This window comes from Perissodus microlepis, chromosome 17 (assembly GCF_051167445.1).
Source record: "Perissodus microlepis isolate ML-2025 ecotype Zambia chromosome 17, ASM5116744v1, whole genome shotgun sequence".
Lineage (NCBI taxonomy): Eukaryota > Metazoa > Chordata > Actinopteri > Cichliformes > Cichlidae > Perissodus > Perissodus microlepis.
Window position 1 is genome coordinate 14,262,674 of NC_140477.1, and position 15,048 is coordinate 14,277,721.

General features: G+C 41.2%; 2 protein-coding genes across 8 annotated transcripts in view; one reads left to right on the forward strand and one right to left on the reverse strand.

Moving 5' to 3' along the window:
• The window catches only part of kmt2e (lysine (K)-specific methyltransferase 2E), a 28,470-nt gene extending 22,465 nt beyond the window's left edge, over positions 1-6,005 (reverse strand). For 3 of the 6 annotated variants that reach the window (XM_084909985.1, XM_084909986.1, XM_084909984.1), the window contains exon 1: positions 5,612-6,005. The gene's annotated coding sequence lies outside the window, so the exon portion shown is untranslated. The remainder of the gene's footprint in view (positions 1-5,611) is intronic. The other 3 variants (XM_084909987.1, XM_084909988.1, XM_084909989.1) reach the window with 2 other exon arrangements.
• A 1,483-nt stretch (positions 6,006-7,488) lies between these two features.
• On the forward strand, positions 7,489-15,048 carry ndufb2 (NADH:ubiquinone oxidoreductase subunit B2). 2 transcript variants are annotated; one of them, XM_084910013.1, is made up of 4 exons: positions 7,489-7,815; positions 10,753-10,897; positions 13,487-13,562; positions 14,953-15,048. In XM_084910013.1, the coding sequence occupies exons 1-3, from the start codon at positions 7,733-7,735 to the stop codon at positions 13,559-13,561; spliced, it is 303 nt and encodes a 100-aa protein (XP_084766139.1). In that variant the 5' UTR covers positions 7,489-7,732; the 3' UTR covers position 13,562; positions 14,953-15,048. The 2 variants fall into 2 exon arrangements, with proteins under 2 accessions (XP_084766139.1, XP_084766138.1); XM_084910012.1 differs by lacking the exon at positions 7,489-7,815 and adding an exon at positions 10,370-10,593.

Consider the following 15,048-nt stretch of genomic DNA (forward strand, 5'->3'; position numbering starts at 1 on the left):
GACTGTTAGGAACAGTCCGTTTAAATGTCAGGCAATGAGGAGAAGGTATTTATACAGCTGTTTTCAGGTACCCTAAATGAGAACTAGTAAATAACTGACTAAAAGGGGAGTGTAGCAGCAAGCGGCGTGTAAGTTCAGACAGCGAGCTTGAGCCCGTATGGCAGCAAAGCTGGGACAGCCCTCCTGTAGTCTGAGTAATGTCCTGTACAGGAGATCCCTGGGGGCACAATTTCTCCATCTCCCTCTCACTGCTGCTTCCAGAGTCAGAGTAATGTATGGCTATGTATGGTCAATGACAAGTCTCTTTAAACATCTGAAAAGTAAAACTGATGTACTAGTAGGTTTATGAAATTGACCATTCTCATATCTGCTCATAAAGTAGAAAATAATATTTTCTACTTTTCAAGGGTGAATAAAGTCAGCATTTGGAAGCCAGAAGGGTTGGTGGTGACGGTGTTTAAAACTTTCAGTGCTCACATTGAAAACCAAAGTTACACATTACCATCATTACAAAAACCTCTGTTAGATTTAAACACTAAAAATTAGTCATCTGAGCAAAAATACACTAGTTCAATATACTTACTGTAAAAATACATTACTTTGAAAGTCATGCTAAATGACAACAGGAAAAAAAAAAGAAAAAATTGTGTTCATGAACACAAACAAATAGGTTGTGCTTTCATGATTATTTTCTATTATTTTACACCGGGTTTCTTTAACAGTGCGAGGGCCAATAGGATTCATTTTGTCCCTTGGACTTGGGAGAGCTATCATGATTAGAGACTGAAATGCAAGCACATATGCAGCTGCTTCCTAATTACAGCATTTGGAGAATGCACTTCATAGCTAACTAAAATGTGAGCTGTGTGTGTGTGCAGAGAAAATGGGGAGCGGCTACTCAACATCTACAGGGCAAAAGAACAGCAAGAGCCACTCAGGACCCATTATAACAGTGTTTGATGATCAATTTCACGCTTGGACCGCAGTGTTGTTACATCACCAACATCGATGACACGGCCCCTCTTTATTCCACAACCCATGAATGCTATTGTAACCCAGGCATAGCAACAGGAGAAGGTTGGGGAGGTGTAGTGGGGCTGTGGCCTCAGTAGCTCTAGCCCTAAAGCCACCTGTCAGGGAGGCAGCTTGCTAGTTTAAAGAGGGATCTGTTACGCCTGAGCTAGCGGCACAAAAACAGGTCACCTGAGCTCTGGCTTCTCCTCCCAGCTGGGATACCATGTGACTCTGCTGGGCTCCTGAGCCAGGCAGCTTTGTCTCTGGTGTTTGGGCACTACACATGTGAGATCTCTGGAGACCAGGCAGCAGCTACACAGCTTAGCTCCACATGGCGAACAGACAGTTACTACACAGAGGTGCCACTGTTTCAGAGAATTAATGTCTGGAGATAAAAGAAGGGCACAAAAACAACAGGGGCTCTTCTTTCTGGCTTGTCAATACATCAATATACCAACAGACATCCTGCGCACTTGTCTGGTTTCTTTATTGCCTCTATCTCTCTCTCTCTCTATTGCATAGTATGCTGAAAAAAATTAAACTGTTTTCCACTTAGTGTGTGGCTTTTTGATGGCACAAGTCTGCCTTGGGGGGGGTCAGGGTGAGAGGAAAGGTGCGTCACCTGAGACTGCCATGTCTCCAAGCTGCTCGGCCAGAGCACTCTGTCCCTATGGCAGAGGGAGAGTGGCACCTCACCTCACCATCTCTGTTAACACAGTAAACAAACACACGCTTTCCTGCACAAGGCCACCAGGCACACACAGAGCCAATCGGGAATTTAACACTGGCTGGTCTGATATTCTGTGGACAGAGGGGAACACCACAAAAAAAAAAAAATAAAAAAATAAAAAAAAGAGGATGAGTGTTTGAATAGAGGCCTCTGCTCCTTTACAAGAACGAGCAAGGCGGCTTGGGATTTTGTGTATTAAGTAGCAAAGACTAATTAGCCATGATAGTGCCTTCTAATTCATCTAGTAGTAAAAACACCTCCACAGAGAAGATCTTTTAACACTTAATCTTATTTTGAGACAAACTGGGTTCATTACAGCATCAGATAGTATACTCCCAGAGGTTTGGAGGGGTTGGGTCATGCATTATTCCTCCTGGCCTTACACTTGAGTCTGTATTAAGGTTTAAAACAATAAAAAGTGCACACACAGGCAAAATACAACATGGCCGTTTTGATCCAACCCGCAAGACCCTAAAAGGAAAACAATGCACAGCCGAAAAATCCAATAAGAGGCAACGTTATTCTGAGGAATGACAACTGTGGGTATGTACTGCTACTGAACTCATTTCCAATGCTATGCCTTTCATCACTGGCCTATGCAGTGGGGTATAACAGAAAATTGGCGTAGGCTCATTTAAAGGCTGAGTTAGGTGGGTTTTTTATGTTGTCATGTAAATACTTTCACTATAACCTTTAACTATGTTTTGATTCATACTTTAGTATATGAATGGTCCTTTATTTGTTCAATTTAAGTCACTGTCGCCCTGGTTTAAAGTGGGTTGATAGTTTATTAAGAAAGACCTGATGCTTTCTCTGACATGGAAGATGTTCTACTTTACACATCGTAACAAAATGATCAGGGGTAAAAGACACAAAAAAAGCTTCTTGGCAAGAGTCTCGAAGAGGCATTTGAGCTGAACAAAGTGCCAGAGTTTTTCCCACAGGGTAAAGTAGAGGAAAGGACAGCTGTGCCATGAGCTCAAAAAAGTATCCCGGAAACTGGCTTTGACTCGTTTCCCTCCACATTTTAATTTTGAATTCGCCAGAAAACTAATGCGCAAAATTATGTTGTCTGACATGAAAAAAAAAAACAAAGCATACACAGAACATATTAGTATTACAGTTAATTTAAAACATATCCCGTTACACGGGAGAGTACTGAGGCAGTCTGCAAGACTGCTATGTGACACGATCCAGGCAATGTTTTTCTTACTACCAAATACTTGGCATTAAGTGTTGTGCAACTGTATGGTATTGTATTATGTGAGAAAACATAAATATCACTCCCACACTGAGACATACCCAGCATTTTACAGCATCTAATAAAACTGATTTCATCTGAACATAAAGTGCAAAAGCACAGCTATCTCTTGTGACTCTCATCTTGCACTTACCAGAGGAGAATCACTAAGACTATTAGAAGAAGAAAAAAACAAAACATATAGGGCTTAATTTACTTACGCTCAATGACAGGAAAATACAAAGCCAAAGCAACATTCTCTGAGGCTTAACTACATGCAGAACAATTTCCCCTAAACAGTTTCTGAGCTGGGAAAATTCACGCATATGTATTTAAATTTACAATTCTATCCATCACAGCTAACATATTCAGACCCTTAGAACACTGGGTGCACTTCTGTCACACTAAAGCGAATGAAGAGGAAATGAAACCCACTATGGTGATGGAGAAACTGCATAATATTGTTTACGGTTCTCAGGTGAGATGCGGCAAAAAGAGCAAGTCTTCTATCTAATGTCCTTTGATGTCGTTGCGTTTTTGCACCGTTTTGAAACTTGAAAAGTACACCAACATGCTCCTTCTATGTCAAACAAAAGTGTCGGATTTTCTGTGGTAACACCAATAGTGCCCCAGCATTAAAACTCAAGCAAATCGCCCAAGAAGTGACGCACGTTACAGGGGTGCTATGTAATTCGTTTTGGGAACAGGAAACAGAACCAGCAATTATTACCACAGCAAGGCAAAAAGCGCAATGATGCCGATGTATGATCCGGATTCTTTCACGCTATTATAAGCCCAACTTAAATACAAAATAAATAAACAGCATGTGTTGTGTAGTTGCTCCTCAGTGAGTACGTCGGCGCTGCAGTCAGTCCCCGTCGATAGGGGTGTGGAGGGTACAACGTTGCTATTATGTTACCACAACACCCCGGCGCTGTCGCCATTTTCATAGCGCTTTTTCTCTGGACGGCGAGACAACCGTGTAGCCAAGGGAGCCTCGCCATGGGAAGAAACCCCCCCAAGAATGCATTCAATCGCCTTTCACACACTCTACCTTGAGTATCACTCTGTCGGTACAGTTTTTGTGTTGTTACAAGTAGGGGTTTGTGTGAATTCGTCGAAAGCGAGGCCAGCGAGCTAATCGGCTAGCACTGGCCTCTAAAAGTGTAACGTTATAAGGCTACAAGGCCTTTTTTAATTTGAATGTTAGCAGAAAATATGGGGAATCTCTTCAAATCTGTGCCGTGAATAGAGGCCAAAAATAGCCTCGGAATGTAACGACGACAAACAGCGTATAGTTAGCACAGCGAAGTAGCCGACACGAATTAATACGCTGCTTGTCAGACAGGAAAGAGCGACAACATCCGCGTTAAGACACAAAAACACCACCACCAAAGCTGATTGCGCATTCACACGGTTATACCAGGTGAGGGGAAAGCGACAAATTTCCTTCATTTGTTTAATTCTGCGTAGCTTGAATCGCTAGTACAGCTGGAGTAGATGGGGCGAGATGCCCAAAAGGAACATCCCCTCCCCCACGCTTTGCAGCATTTGAACCCAATACACCCTGAATCTAAATTAAGTGATCATCGCGAAATGCACTTCTAAGTCAGAGTGTAACAAAAGAAGAGTCGCCAGTTTCTCTCCGTTTGACACCGGACGTGCTCTCAACTTCTTTATAAAGCCTGCGAGATTACTGCGTAAGAACAACTTCATAAAAATCGGTGTAACTGCATGTAAAATGCTTTATTTTCTTTCGGGGCTTTTTTCAACGCATGAACGGAAATAATGTTTCCGTTCTATGGCTAAAGAGAGATGAGAGATGCCGCTACTGCGACGGATTCAAGCTTTTAAAAAATCACTCATGAAATAATATCGTTTTCAGTGAGCTATCGCATCTGCTGATAGACAGTACGTGCAGTAGTTTAGCTGATTATGAATAAAGCGTTTGTATTCGAAGGGTATTATTTACACACACAAAAAGGCACGAAAGTGTGCGCAATATGGCCTGCAGTGTCACTGTGTCAAACTAGACAAGAGACTCCCTATCTGGCTCCAATTATCCCGAGTCAACGTGCAAAAAACGGCTGTAAAACCGTTGCTTTTAAAGATTTTAAAGGCAGCTCACGGTTGGCAGCCTTGAATGTTGTTGACTGGACGAAGGGCTGTGAGGTACACTTGTCTCAATGTTTCTGGTGTTAAGGCATATTTTTATTTTTTTAAAAACAAGGTGATCACTTGTAAATAATATTTAGCTGATAACTTTGTATGACGTCTCGTGTATTGCCTCACTATCAGCGAATAGTCAGTGTCAGGCTAATTTGAGCTAGTAGCATGCGCTAGCTAGCAAGTACTGTTGGGTTGCGAATTTGATACTCACACAGCCACTTGCGTCATTTACTTATCAGGTTTTTGAAAAAAATTATGAATATGGTAAATATGAACGAAAACCACTTGCCACTTTACGACCTAACGGTGTCGAGCAGTCCGCTTTGGAAGCTAAACTCAGCTGGTTACTGGCTTACGGTTAGCCAGCATCAGCATGATGTGCCTGGCCAGCTAACTAAAAGCCAACAATACCCTCTTTCCAAGTCGTATTTAACTAATACTTAATGCAGTTTACTCACCGTTTTATGTCCACTCTGGAGGATCTGAGTAGCGAATAAGGGGACCTGGGTAAGACCCCCGTCGCTTTCCACACTGTTTCCACAACCAAAACAATACTTCTGTACACACACACACACACTGCGGATCTCTGGCCAAGGTTTAAAATGTTTGTATTTAAACGTGTCCTCTAAAGACTCCTCTTCTGAGAGGGGGATTCCCTTGCCTCTTGTTTAAATGCGGGGACCCCAAATGTAGCTAGAAAATCAATTCGAAACTGCTAAAACTGCCCTAGTCAACGGAGACTTTTAGAAATTAGATCCCCTCAAAACCAGTCTCTTTTCCCTTTGCAAAAATGGCGGCCCTACCAGGACTGCCTTGACTCCGCCTCTTCTCCGTTCCTCACTCCCTCTCCATCGCTAAACCCGAGCTCCGCCTCCACACACTGCGGGGCTTACAGTCCCCATTTCACAGGGGCGCCGTGACCGTGCTCGGCGCGCGTCCACCTCGACAATTCCTCAAGAGGGCTGCCGTTTGTGTCGGTAACGCTACGGAGTAAATTTATCTTGCGCTATTTAGACGATGCCCGTAAAATTAAAACGGACAGTATGTCTGGAATCATTTTAAAATGTAAATTAAATGTGCAGATTCTGAAAGATAGCGCGTGAACCTTTTTTCTTTTATTTTTTTAAACAGCTTGTTTATAACGCCAGTGCTATCTCCAAGATCATGTTTTGAAAGTGAAGTCAGCTGTGGGAATGCTGTTATCTGGAGGTTTTGTTTAAACTAATTGCTCTTTCCCCCTCCTGTTTCCTCCTCTTCCTCTCAGGATAAGAAGAAGCGATAGCCTGCAGTCTCTTAATGGGGATTTTACCTCAACACGACCCCACATAGGAAGTTTACATCAAGTGCAAATGCTACAGTAGCTATAACCTAGTAATTTGCTTTTCATTTGCTCTTATATTTGTTTATAATACACGAAAAGTAACACTTGAGCAGTCTGAGTAGATCAATCCACAATTTTATTATTAATTTACAAAAAACGATATAAATAGCCCACAGCCTGTTAATGGGGATTTTACCTCAACCGGGGCCCACATAACAAGCTTATGTGCCAGTTTGTTTGTTTTGTTTTTTGTAATAAACATTTAAAGCAACAGCTGAGCAGTCCCGTCTGAGTAGGTCAATCCACGTTTTTATTATCACGAGCAAAACAACATACATATAAATAGCCTGCATTTGCAAAATCCTTTATTTTACCCACTGGCACTGGCTGCAAAGAAGCACCCAAATCCGCTACCCCAACTCAGTAGGAGGCAACTAAGCTGTTATGTAACCCCTTACACAAGACATTTTCTATATTAAACTGATATTAGGAATAAATACCCTGTGAAACATAGCGCACTGAGATTTTAATCATGGATAACTAACACCTGGCGAGCAGGAGAACACTTTGAGGGCCTTATAGTAAATAAACTTGGAAGAAATCAGTAAGTAAATACAGACTTAAAGGCTTGGAGGACATATCAACTCACTTCAGTCCCATTTACAGACTTGCAAAAATCTGAGTTGCTCTTCATTTTCATTTAGTATTTAGTAGTGGATATCCGTTTTATGGCCGGTAATTATTATCAAGGAGACTCTGCAGTTAACGGCCCGTTTATTATTGGGTGTAAGCTGTAAAAGTCATCAGTCCACTTGGAGATTCTAGCAGTTTCCCCACAAATTTTATTATGATTGTGGTGAATCTGTTACGGCCCCCTGTCCAGAAACATGTCTGTAGAAATCCCTTTGACATCATATGTTCACAGAGGATGTTCTCATCGTTTCCATTTATCCACCCTCCCCCACCCTAAAACCGCATCCATTCGCGCATGCGCCCTCTCGCAGGACCGCTGCAACGGCTGGTGCACGGGCAGACGGGTTCGTTTGATAAAAACTCGGGGGGAGGACGGAGGCAGAAAATTCTAGCAATCGTCACCCGCTTCAAACGGAAATGTTCGTAAACGGCTAGAGTGGAGGTTACAGCGATAGATCTGCCCCTGTCTGTTTTCTTTTTAATTTTTTTCTTGGAGCGGATGTCATTTATGCCGTAGTGCCCACCAGCATCGTGTTGTCGGTCCGAAGACGATCCAATCTCTGCTATGTTAGGACGGTGGCGCACAGTTGGTGGGGGATTAGCAGTGGTCCATAAGCAACTGATGAAAATGGTCATTTTTGAGAAATGGTTGGTTTCTGATGACATCATGCAGTTAGTATTTGTGGGCGGGCTCTGAGCTGTGAGGGGAGAGGGGCGCAACCGGAGAGCAGCTACTATCAGGCGCCATTAGGTAACAATGTCAAATTAAGTTTTAAGTGTGTGTGGTGTAAAGAAACACCCAAATTAACACTTAAAGGCGATGACATTTCTGTGTACGTTGCGTTGAAAAGGACTACCAACAACAAGCGATAAACGGCAGCTTCCTTCCCTGAAATGAAGTCGGTTATCGTTGTCGTTTGAGAACAAGATGGCGTCGATGACTTTTTTTTTCTGTTTGCGCTCAGTTCGAGCACTTCTGGGCGGCGGCGCCGTGCGCGTTCTCGCCAGTGTGATATTATTTCCTGTTTTCGTATCCTGCAAAGTTCAAGTTCTGGTTTAATTTACAGGCTCAGCAAACCAAGGGGTGCACATATGGTTTTACATTGTTTGTGACTAATGGACAAAAAGTTGATTTTTTTTTTTCTCGCCACGGAAATATAACGTATGAACCTCAGTTTGAATTCAGTCCATCATTGTCAGTGCTAGTGATGTTTAGTTACACAAGCACTTCATTTGCCTCTGTTTGCACACCAACAAACACTTCAACTTTAACAAAAGTGGATACGTTTAATTTGTAACACAAAAACATTCAGCGACACCACCCGGACTACATCTGTTTAGCTTTTGACCCCATCTAGTGGCACAGCCAGGGGACTTCATCTAGCTTTCTATAAAGTGGAAATTGGGTTTTTTGGGTATAGTCTTATGTATTTCAGTTTTAATGTAGAACAGTAGTTTGACACAATGATAATATGAGTAGCCTACTTTTTGCATCACTGTCATGTATTAGTTACATTTTTTAGCTAAGTCATATATTTACATAAAGACAAAGGTAAATACTATAAATAAATTCCATTGTCTAAGACTGCAAAATCATATCGTGACAAAAACCCTCATTGCTTCACTTCACATCAGAGCCTGTGGGATATTATCCCTACAAGTTGGATTTTAAAAAAGGAAGTACTTATAATTTAATCCCAGATCCACCATATAATAATAAGCATCTGGATTTCAAAAAGATGAAACCTCATCTATTCAAAGGCATTTTCTGTAAGCCTGTGACCATATCAGATTAACCAAAAAAAAAAAGAAAGAATAACAACAGCGTTATTGTTGCAATGTTCAGAGAAACTGACAAAAGAGTTGTGGTGAGGCCAATGATTACATTAGTCTTTGTTGAGTGTTTATTGCATCTTTTTTTTGGTTAATTAACTCGAAATGGAAGTTCACGGAGGTGGAGAGTAAATCTTTAACCCTGATTATACAACAGTGTACAAGCATGGCAGATGGATGGCCTTCCCTGAGCCTGGTTCTGCCAGTTTTTTCTTCTTGGTAAAAAGGAGGGTTTTTTTCCTACTGTCGCCAAGTGCTTGCACATATTCATCATTGGATTTCTGGGACTTTTTCTAATATTGTAGGGTCTCTACCCGACAATATAAAGCATTTTGAGGTGACTGTTGTTGTGAATTTGTGCTAAAGTAACTAAAAGTAATTGAATATCAAACTGAAAGATAATGATTGGTATGTGATTATCGTATCATTACTCATTTACTCGAGTTAGCTGCAGTGTGGTGAGGTGGCTCAAACCATATAAAGTGAGACCAGTTCTTTGTTTTTTGTTTCTCATTATCTGACAATAAACAAAACAAAAAAACTTATGTTTCTTATGTGTTATTGTGATATAAATCTGAGAAAATTTCAGAATAATTCTTGCACTTTTTAGTGTTATGATTTTCTCCTAAATGTATCATTTCAGCCTCATAAATTATATGGGTCATTGATTTATTTAACTATTAAATTAAATCTAAAATGGCCCTAATAGACCAGTGTACTCATGACCTAAATTAAATGGGGTTTATTCAGTACCAGGCATTATTTTCTAATTGGGTGCTAACAATGGAATTAGTGTCACTGCTGTTAGGCAAATACAATCTAGAGAGTAAACTGGGCTAAATACAATATCAGTTTTTCTTATTATTAATCATGTCCAAACCATCTCAGCCTTGTGATCCTCAACTGTCCCTCTGAAGTACTCATTTCTAATCCTCCCAACAAAATGTTCACGTTTTCAGCTCTGCCACCTCCAGCTCCACCTCCTGTCTTTTTGTTAGTACCATTGTTCCCAAACCATACACCATATCAGGCTACTATCTTGTAAACGTTCCCTTTATACTGTTGCTGCTATCCTTTTGTCACAAATCACCACTGACACTTTCCTGCACCCTCTTCACCCTGCCTGCGCCCTCTTTTTCACCTCTCTTCTGCACAGGTATTTAAATTCGTCCACCTTCACTACGTCTAGTGCCTCTTCACTGTCGTTCAAACGCTAAAAAAAATACATTGTAATTAGATTAAAATGTAAAGCTTTACATACTACTACAACGCAAATAAAATCTGAGGATGTCACAGCCCAGCAGGGTAAAACTTCATTTTGCCTTGTCAACAAAAGGGGGCGCTCTGAAATATAACACCCCTAACTTTCTGTCCAATCAGACCTGGCGTTGTTTGGAGGTCGCTTGTTGACAAGAGGAGAAGGTGACTTCTCAGCCAGCGGAGTAGCACCTAATCTAGATCTTTACAGAGTCTAAGAAAGGCTGGATTTTTTGATACAAAAGCAGCCATGTCTTCATTTGGGAGGGCATTGGGAGTCCTTCGGACCGGAGCGCGACTGCTACGACGCGAACCCGCGAGAATAACAAGCAGAAAGTAAGCCTTTAGCTACTCTGTTAGCTTCAGCGGTTAGTAGCTAGCACGTCGATCTATTCAAACAAGCGAAGTCTGAAACACGTCAAAGTAGTTAGGTTGCTTTCTGCATTATTTAACTTGAGTTAATGTGTGCCTTTTTTAACACTATCTGTTTGTCAGGGCGAGTGGCGGACCGCACATTGAGCCACAGTACAGACAATACCCGCAGCTGACGAAGAAGCAGAAGTTTGAGTCGGAGCTTATCAGTGGTGTCATGTGGTTCTGGATCCTTTGGCACTGCTGGCATGACCCTGATGCGGTTCTGGTGAGTAGATACAGTGTAAACAGTAATGTGAAAATGAAGGACGGCTGTAGTCCAGAATAACACTGCAAAGCCAGGTCAAATCAGGCAGAATCACAGTACTGTTAAAAAGCAATTGTTACTCCTAGCAAAAAGCTTTAAAGTAACACAAGAACAGCTGAGAAACAAACTAATGGAAAGGGTTATAAAGCCATTTATAGAAAAGAAACCCATCTTGATCATCCCCAAGATTTTTTTGGGAAAAAAATTTATTTGGACTGAAGCGCGAAAAGCTAAACTTTGAGAAATTTTGAGCCTTGTTACGTGTGGCATAAAACTGACCTCTACCAGAAAATCCTGAAGGAGAATGCCCTGTCATCATTTCATGCCCTGAAGCCCAAGAATACTTGGGTTATGCAGCAAGATAATTATCTAAAACACACCAGCAGGTCCACCTCTGAAGGGCTTTCACAGTGATTTAAAAAGCTCAAGGGTGCCGCAATCATTAGGTTTAGATGGGCATTACTGGATGAAGTTTTTCTCTCGCTTAAGGAATGAAATAATTTTAAAACTACAACTTGTATGTACTCTGGTTATTTTTGTGTAATAAAATTTTATTTAAACGGAAACATCTTAGTTTGGCAAATATGCAAAAAATAAGAAATCGGAAGGGGGCAAATACATTTTCACAACACTGTATGCCTACCTATTCATGCAGTAATTAAATTAGCCCACTGGTTCTTGAACTTCTTATCAGTCACTAACAATAAAAAGCAATCAAAGTTGAATTTTAGTTAAGACAGTTACAACAGTAGCAGTCAAACATTCAAAACTCAAAATTCATTCATCCTAGTTTGACGTCACTTTTTTCACCTCGATCAAACTGCCCCATCCACAGTGTCTCCTTAGACACCACAGTCTAGTGTGCATACAGGTGATGCAGATACAGGTTTTTGTTATCACATTAATGATAACCTGCTTCAAAGTAGGTTACGTTAGAGAGAAGACATAAACAGGAGTGAAAACACCACCTACTGACAAATTAATTCTGGAAAATGGCATCACCAACGTTTGAAGATCTTATGGATTTAAGAACCCACGGCTAGAGCTCAAAGTTCATTTCAGTCTAGTTATCTATGTAGACCAACAGTTCTGAACAGCAGCTGCCTTAAGGCGCCTCAGGAGTGTCTGAAGGCTTTCTTTCTCTGAGCACAAGGAAGAAATTTGTGCATATTCAAGGTGTGAAACTTGATCCGTTTAAACCTTGTAGTACTCTCAGATCTCCTGACCATGAGGGTGCGAATATAGGTGCACCAGTACATCGACAACTTTGCTTTGATGCTCGGCTCACTCCACTGTGAAGGTCTGGTGCAGCACATAGATTACTGCTGATGCTGCACCCTCCCATCACTTGTGAGTAAGATCCCAAGATACTTGAATCCCTCACAGCTTGGAGCAACTTCCCTCCCTCAACCGAGAGGGAGCAGCCCAACCCTCAGTTTCCCAGGAGAGAGCTATAGCCACACTCGGAGGTGCTGACTCTCATCAGGGGCTCACTATCGTGTAAAGTCATGTGATCTGGGTAATGAGAAAATCACTAGTATGAGCGGCTGAAATGAATTTCCCCATAGGCTGTTTTTATGCTCACCGCAGGAAGATTTTATAGTTAAACAAACCTAAACTAAATATAAAAACCATTCTAGTGAACCCTTTTACCCCTAACCCATCACTGCAGACAGGTTTTTGCAACATTTTTGAACGATTTGCGCAATGTATGGTTTGCGCTATGGTTTCTGAAAGCAGTGGTTCTGTGCTTTTCAGTGATATTGGAGTCATTACAGTAATCCCAAGCACCATGCCACAAGATGAAGGTTTAGAGAGAGTTCGATGGAGTTATGCAGAAAACTGGCATTTTGTCAATATTTTAGTGGCAGTATTGTCTGAGTGGCAACACCTATCATTCAAGAGAACGCTGAATGTGTGACGTTGGAGTGGTGGTGTGTGAAGTGAACAGTGAGGAGGGTATACTGGTCCCTTTAGGATGGCAGGCGTCAGCCTTATAGATACTTTTAAGATGCTCAAAGTTTTATTATTTGAAGAACACTGAATATTTCCTTTGATAAACAGCCTACAGATCAGTTTCCTAATCTGTGTTCTGTTAATTGCAATACTTGTAGTGTGAAAGGCAGGAGATTGGCACCAAACAAAAAAAAAAAGGAGAAGCACCTTCATGACACCGAAAACTCAGACATTAAGCTCAACGTAGCTCTTTAAGCTATTAATCTCGCTTTGTAGTCCATCCCCGTAGGGAGATGATGTAATGGTGTGGAGGAGGCACGCTAAACTTTAACTCCAGTTACTCTTTCCATCCCACTTCTAACCAGTGAAAGTCCAGGAGAATCCAGTTGAGGAGAGTTTGGATGAGGTAGTACAGGAGCATGAAAGTACAGCTGATAATCTGCAGTAGTTATGTGGTAGAATTATGTCGAACCACAGCTGTGTCAGTATGGCATTCCTAATAAAGGGTTTGCTGTGCAAAGACTTGCCAGGAACAGGATTTTATTGATATAAATTGATTGAGTTAATTGATTAAGATTCATCCCTCCTCTGCAGGGTCACTTCCCTTGGCCGGATGCTTCTGAATGGACAGATGAGGAGCTTGGTATCCCTCCAGATGACGAGGAATGAGGTGATTTATCCAGTTTCCAAGCAAATGCCCAACAGGACAGCAGAGTTAACTTTCACAACATGCTGTCCAAATGTAAAGTAGATGACCAGCTCACAGTGTAAAAGTCACAACAGATGACTGGAATCTGCTCTAATTGTTTCAGCCCTTTAAACTAAAAGTAGAGGTTTTGGCAAGTTGTGTTTTTGTTTGTTTGTTTGTTTGTTTTTAAACAAGCCTTTCTGAAATATGTCCTTCTACATTATTTGAAATCTATGAAGTAAAAAGTACGTTTTAGTTGATCCACGGGCTTCCCCAGATTCACCAAAAGATTGAAAAGAGATCACTTTTAGCTTTATTGGTCCGCTGACCTCGCTTTGCACACATTCAGCTCCCTGCATGGCTTCAGTTCAGTACGTGTGCCTAAGGTGAGAGGTCATTTCCCTTTTTTTTTTTTTTTTTCTTTTTTTTTTTTTGAGGATTTGCAGACTTGTCTGAAAGGTTTAAAAAACACTTTGACTCTTCAAATCGAAGGATTCTGATGTTTTTGTCATGTAACATCTGCCTACACATGCAGGCACTTAGCACTTTGAGGATGTTTGAAAGGTGGTGGCATCTCTTATCTGATGTAGTTAAACATTTATGTATTTAGCTGTAAAGTTTTAACTAAGTCTGTAAAAATGAGAGTGGTGCACAGTAATTTTTTCATGATAGGAGAAGCAGTCAGATTTGTGAAGCGCTCTGGATAATTTGGGGATATTTTCCACACTTCTTTCTGGAAATGCTTTTTAGGTGAGCGCTGCATGGGTGGGGCAGCCAGACTTCTCCCAGAAGTTGAGGGCTGCAGTGCAGCTGTGAAAACCTCCAGTTTCACATGATTACTTAAATGCTGTAACCTCAGAAGCAGCTGTACTTCAGTCTGAACCCTGCAGAGGGCAGTGTTGTAAAGGTTTACCTTAAACCTTTTGCACACCTGGTTCAACTGAGGTTACACTCACAAAGTTATTTACAAGGACAGGTGTATACAGTGTATTTTTGTGTCTTACTTTTTATTGTCAAGCACTATATAAACTTAAATATTAACCTTTAAGTGACACGTTTGGCCACTTAAAAGAATTACCCCAGGTGCACCAGGCTAATGTAGTGTAATACATGTAATTAATCTTACAGGTTATCATGGTCAGTGTGAGGGGTGCTGATGGTAGTAACGGTAGTGACATGGTGCCTGCAGGCATCGTCAGCACATTATGTTCAAGCAGGGCAACTTCATGAAGGGCGTAAGCTGTGTTTAGACAAAATGGTTTTATTCATGTAAACCATTATTCTACTTATAATGTAGTAATAATATTGTTTATTTGAAAAGGTACCGCTTCACTTTGGTGTACCTAATAAAGTGTCCGTTTCTTCTTTGCAGGTCACCACGGGGGATTTGGTTTGCCGGGCGAGTCTTCGGGCTGTTCTGAAAGTCATTGTTGTACATAGACTTAATAAACTTATCTTTAAATTAAAA

Coding starts and splice junctions, on each gene's coding strand:
- ndufb2 (XM_084910012.1), top strand. CDS start 10,508: ATGTCTTCATTTGGGAGGGCATTGGGAGTCCTTCGGACCGGAGCGCGA. Junction 10,594..10,752: donor GCGAGAATAACAAGCAGAAA/GTAAGCCTTTAG, acceptor TCTGTTTGTCAG/GGCGAGTGGCGGACCGCACA. Junction 10,898..13,486: donor ATGACCCTGATGCGGTTCTG/GTGAGTAGATAC, acceptor CCTCCTCTGCAG/GGTCACTTCCCTTGGCCGGA.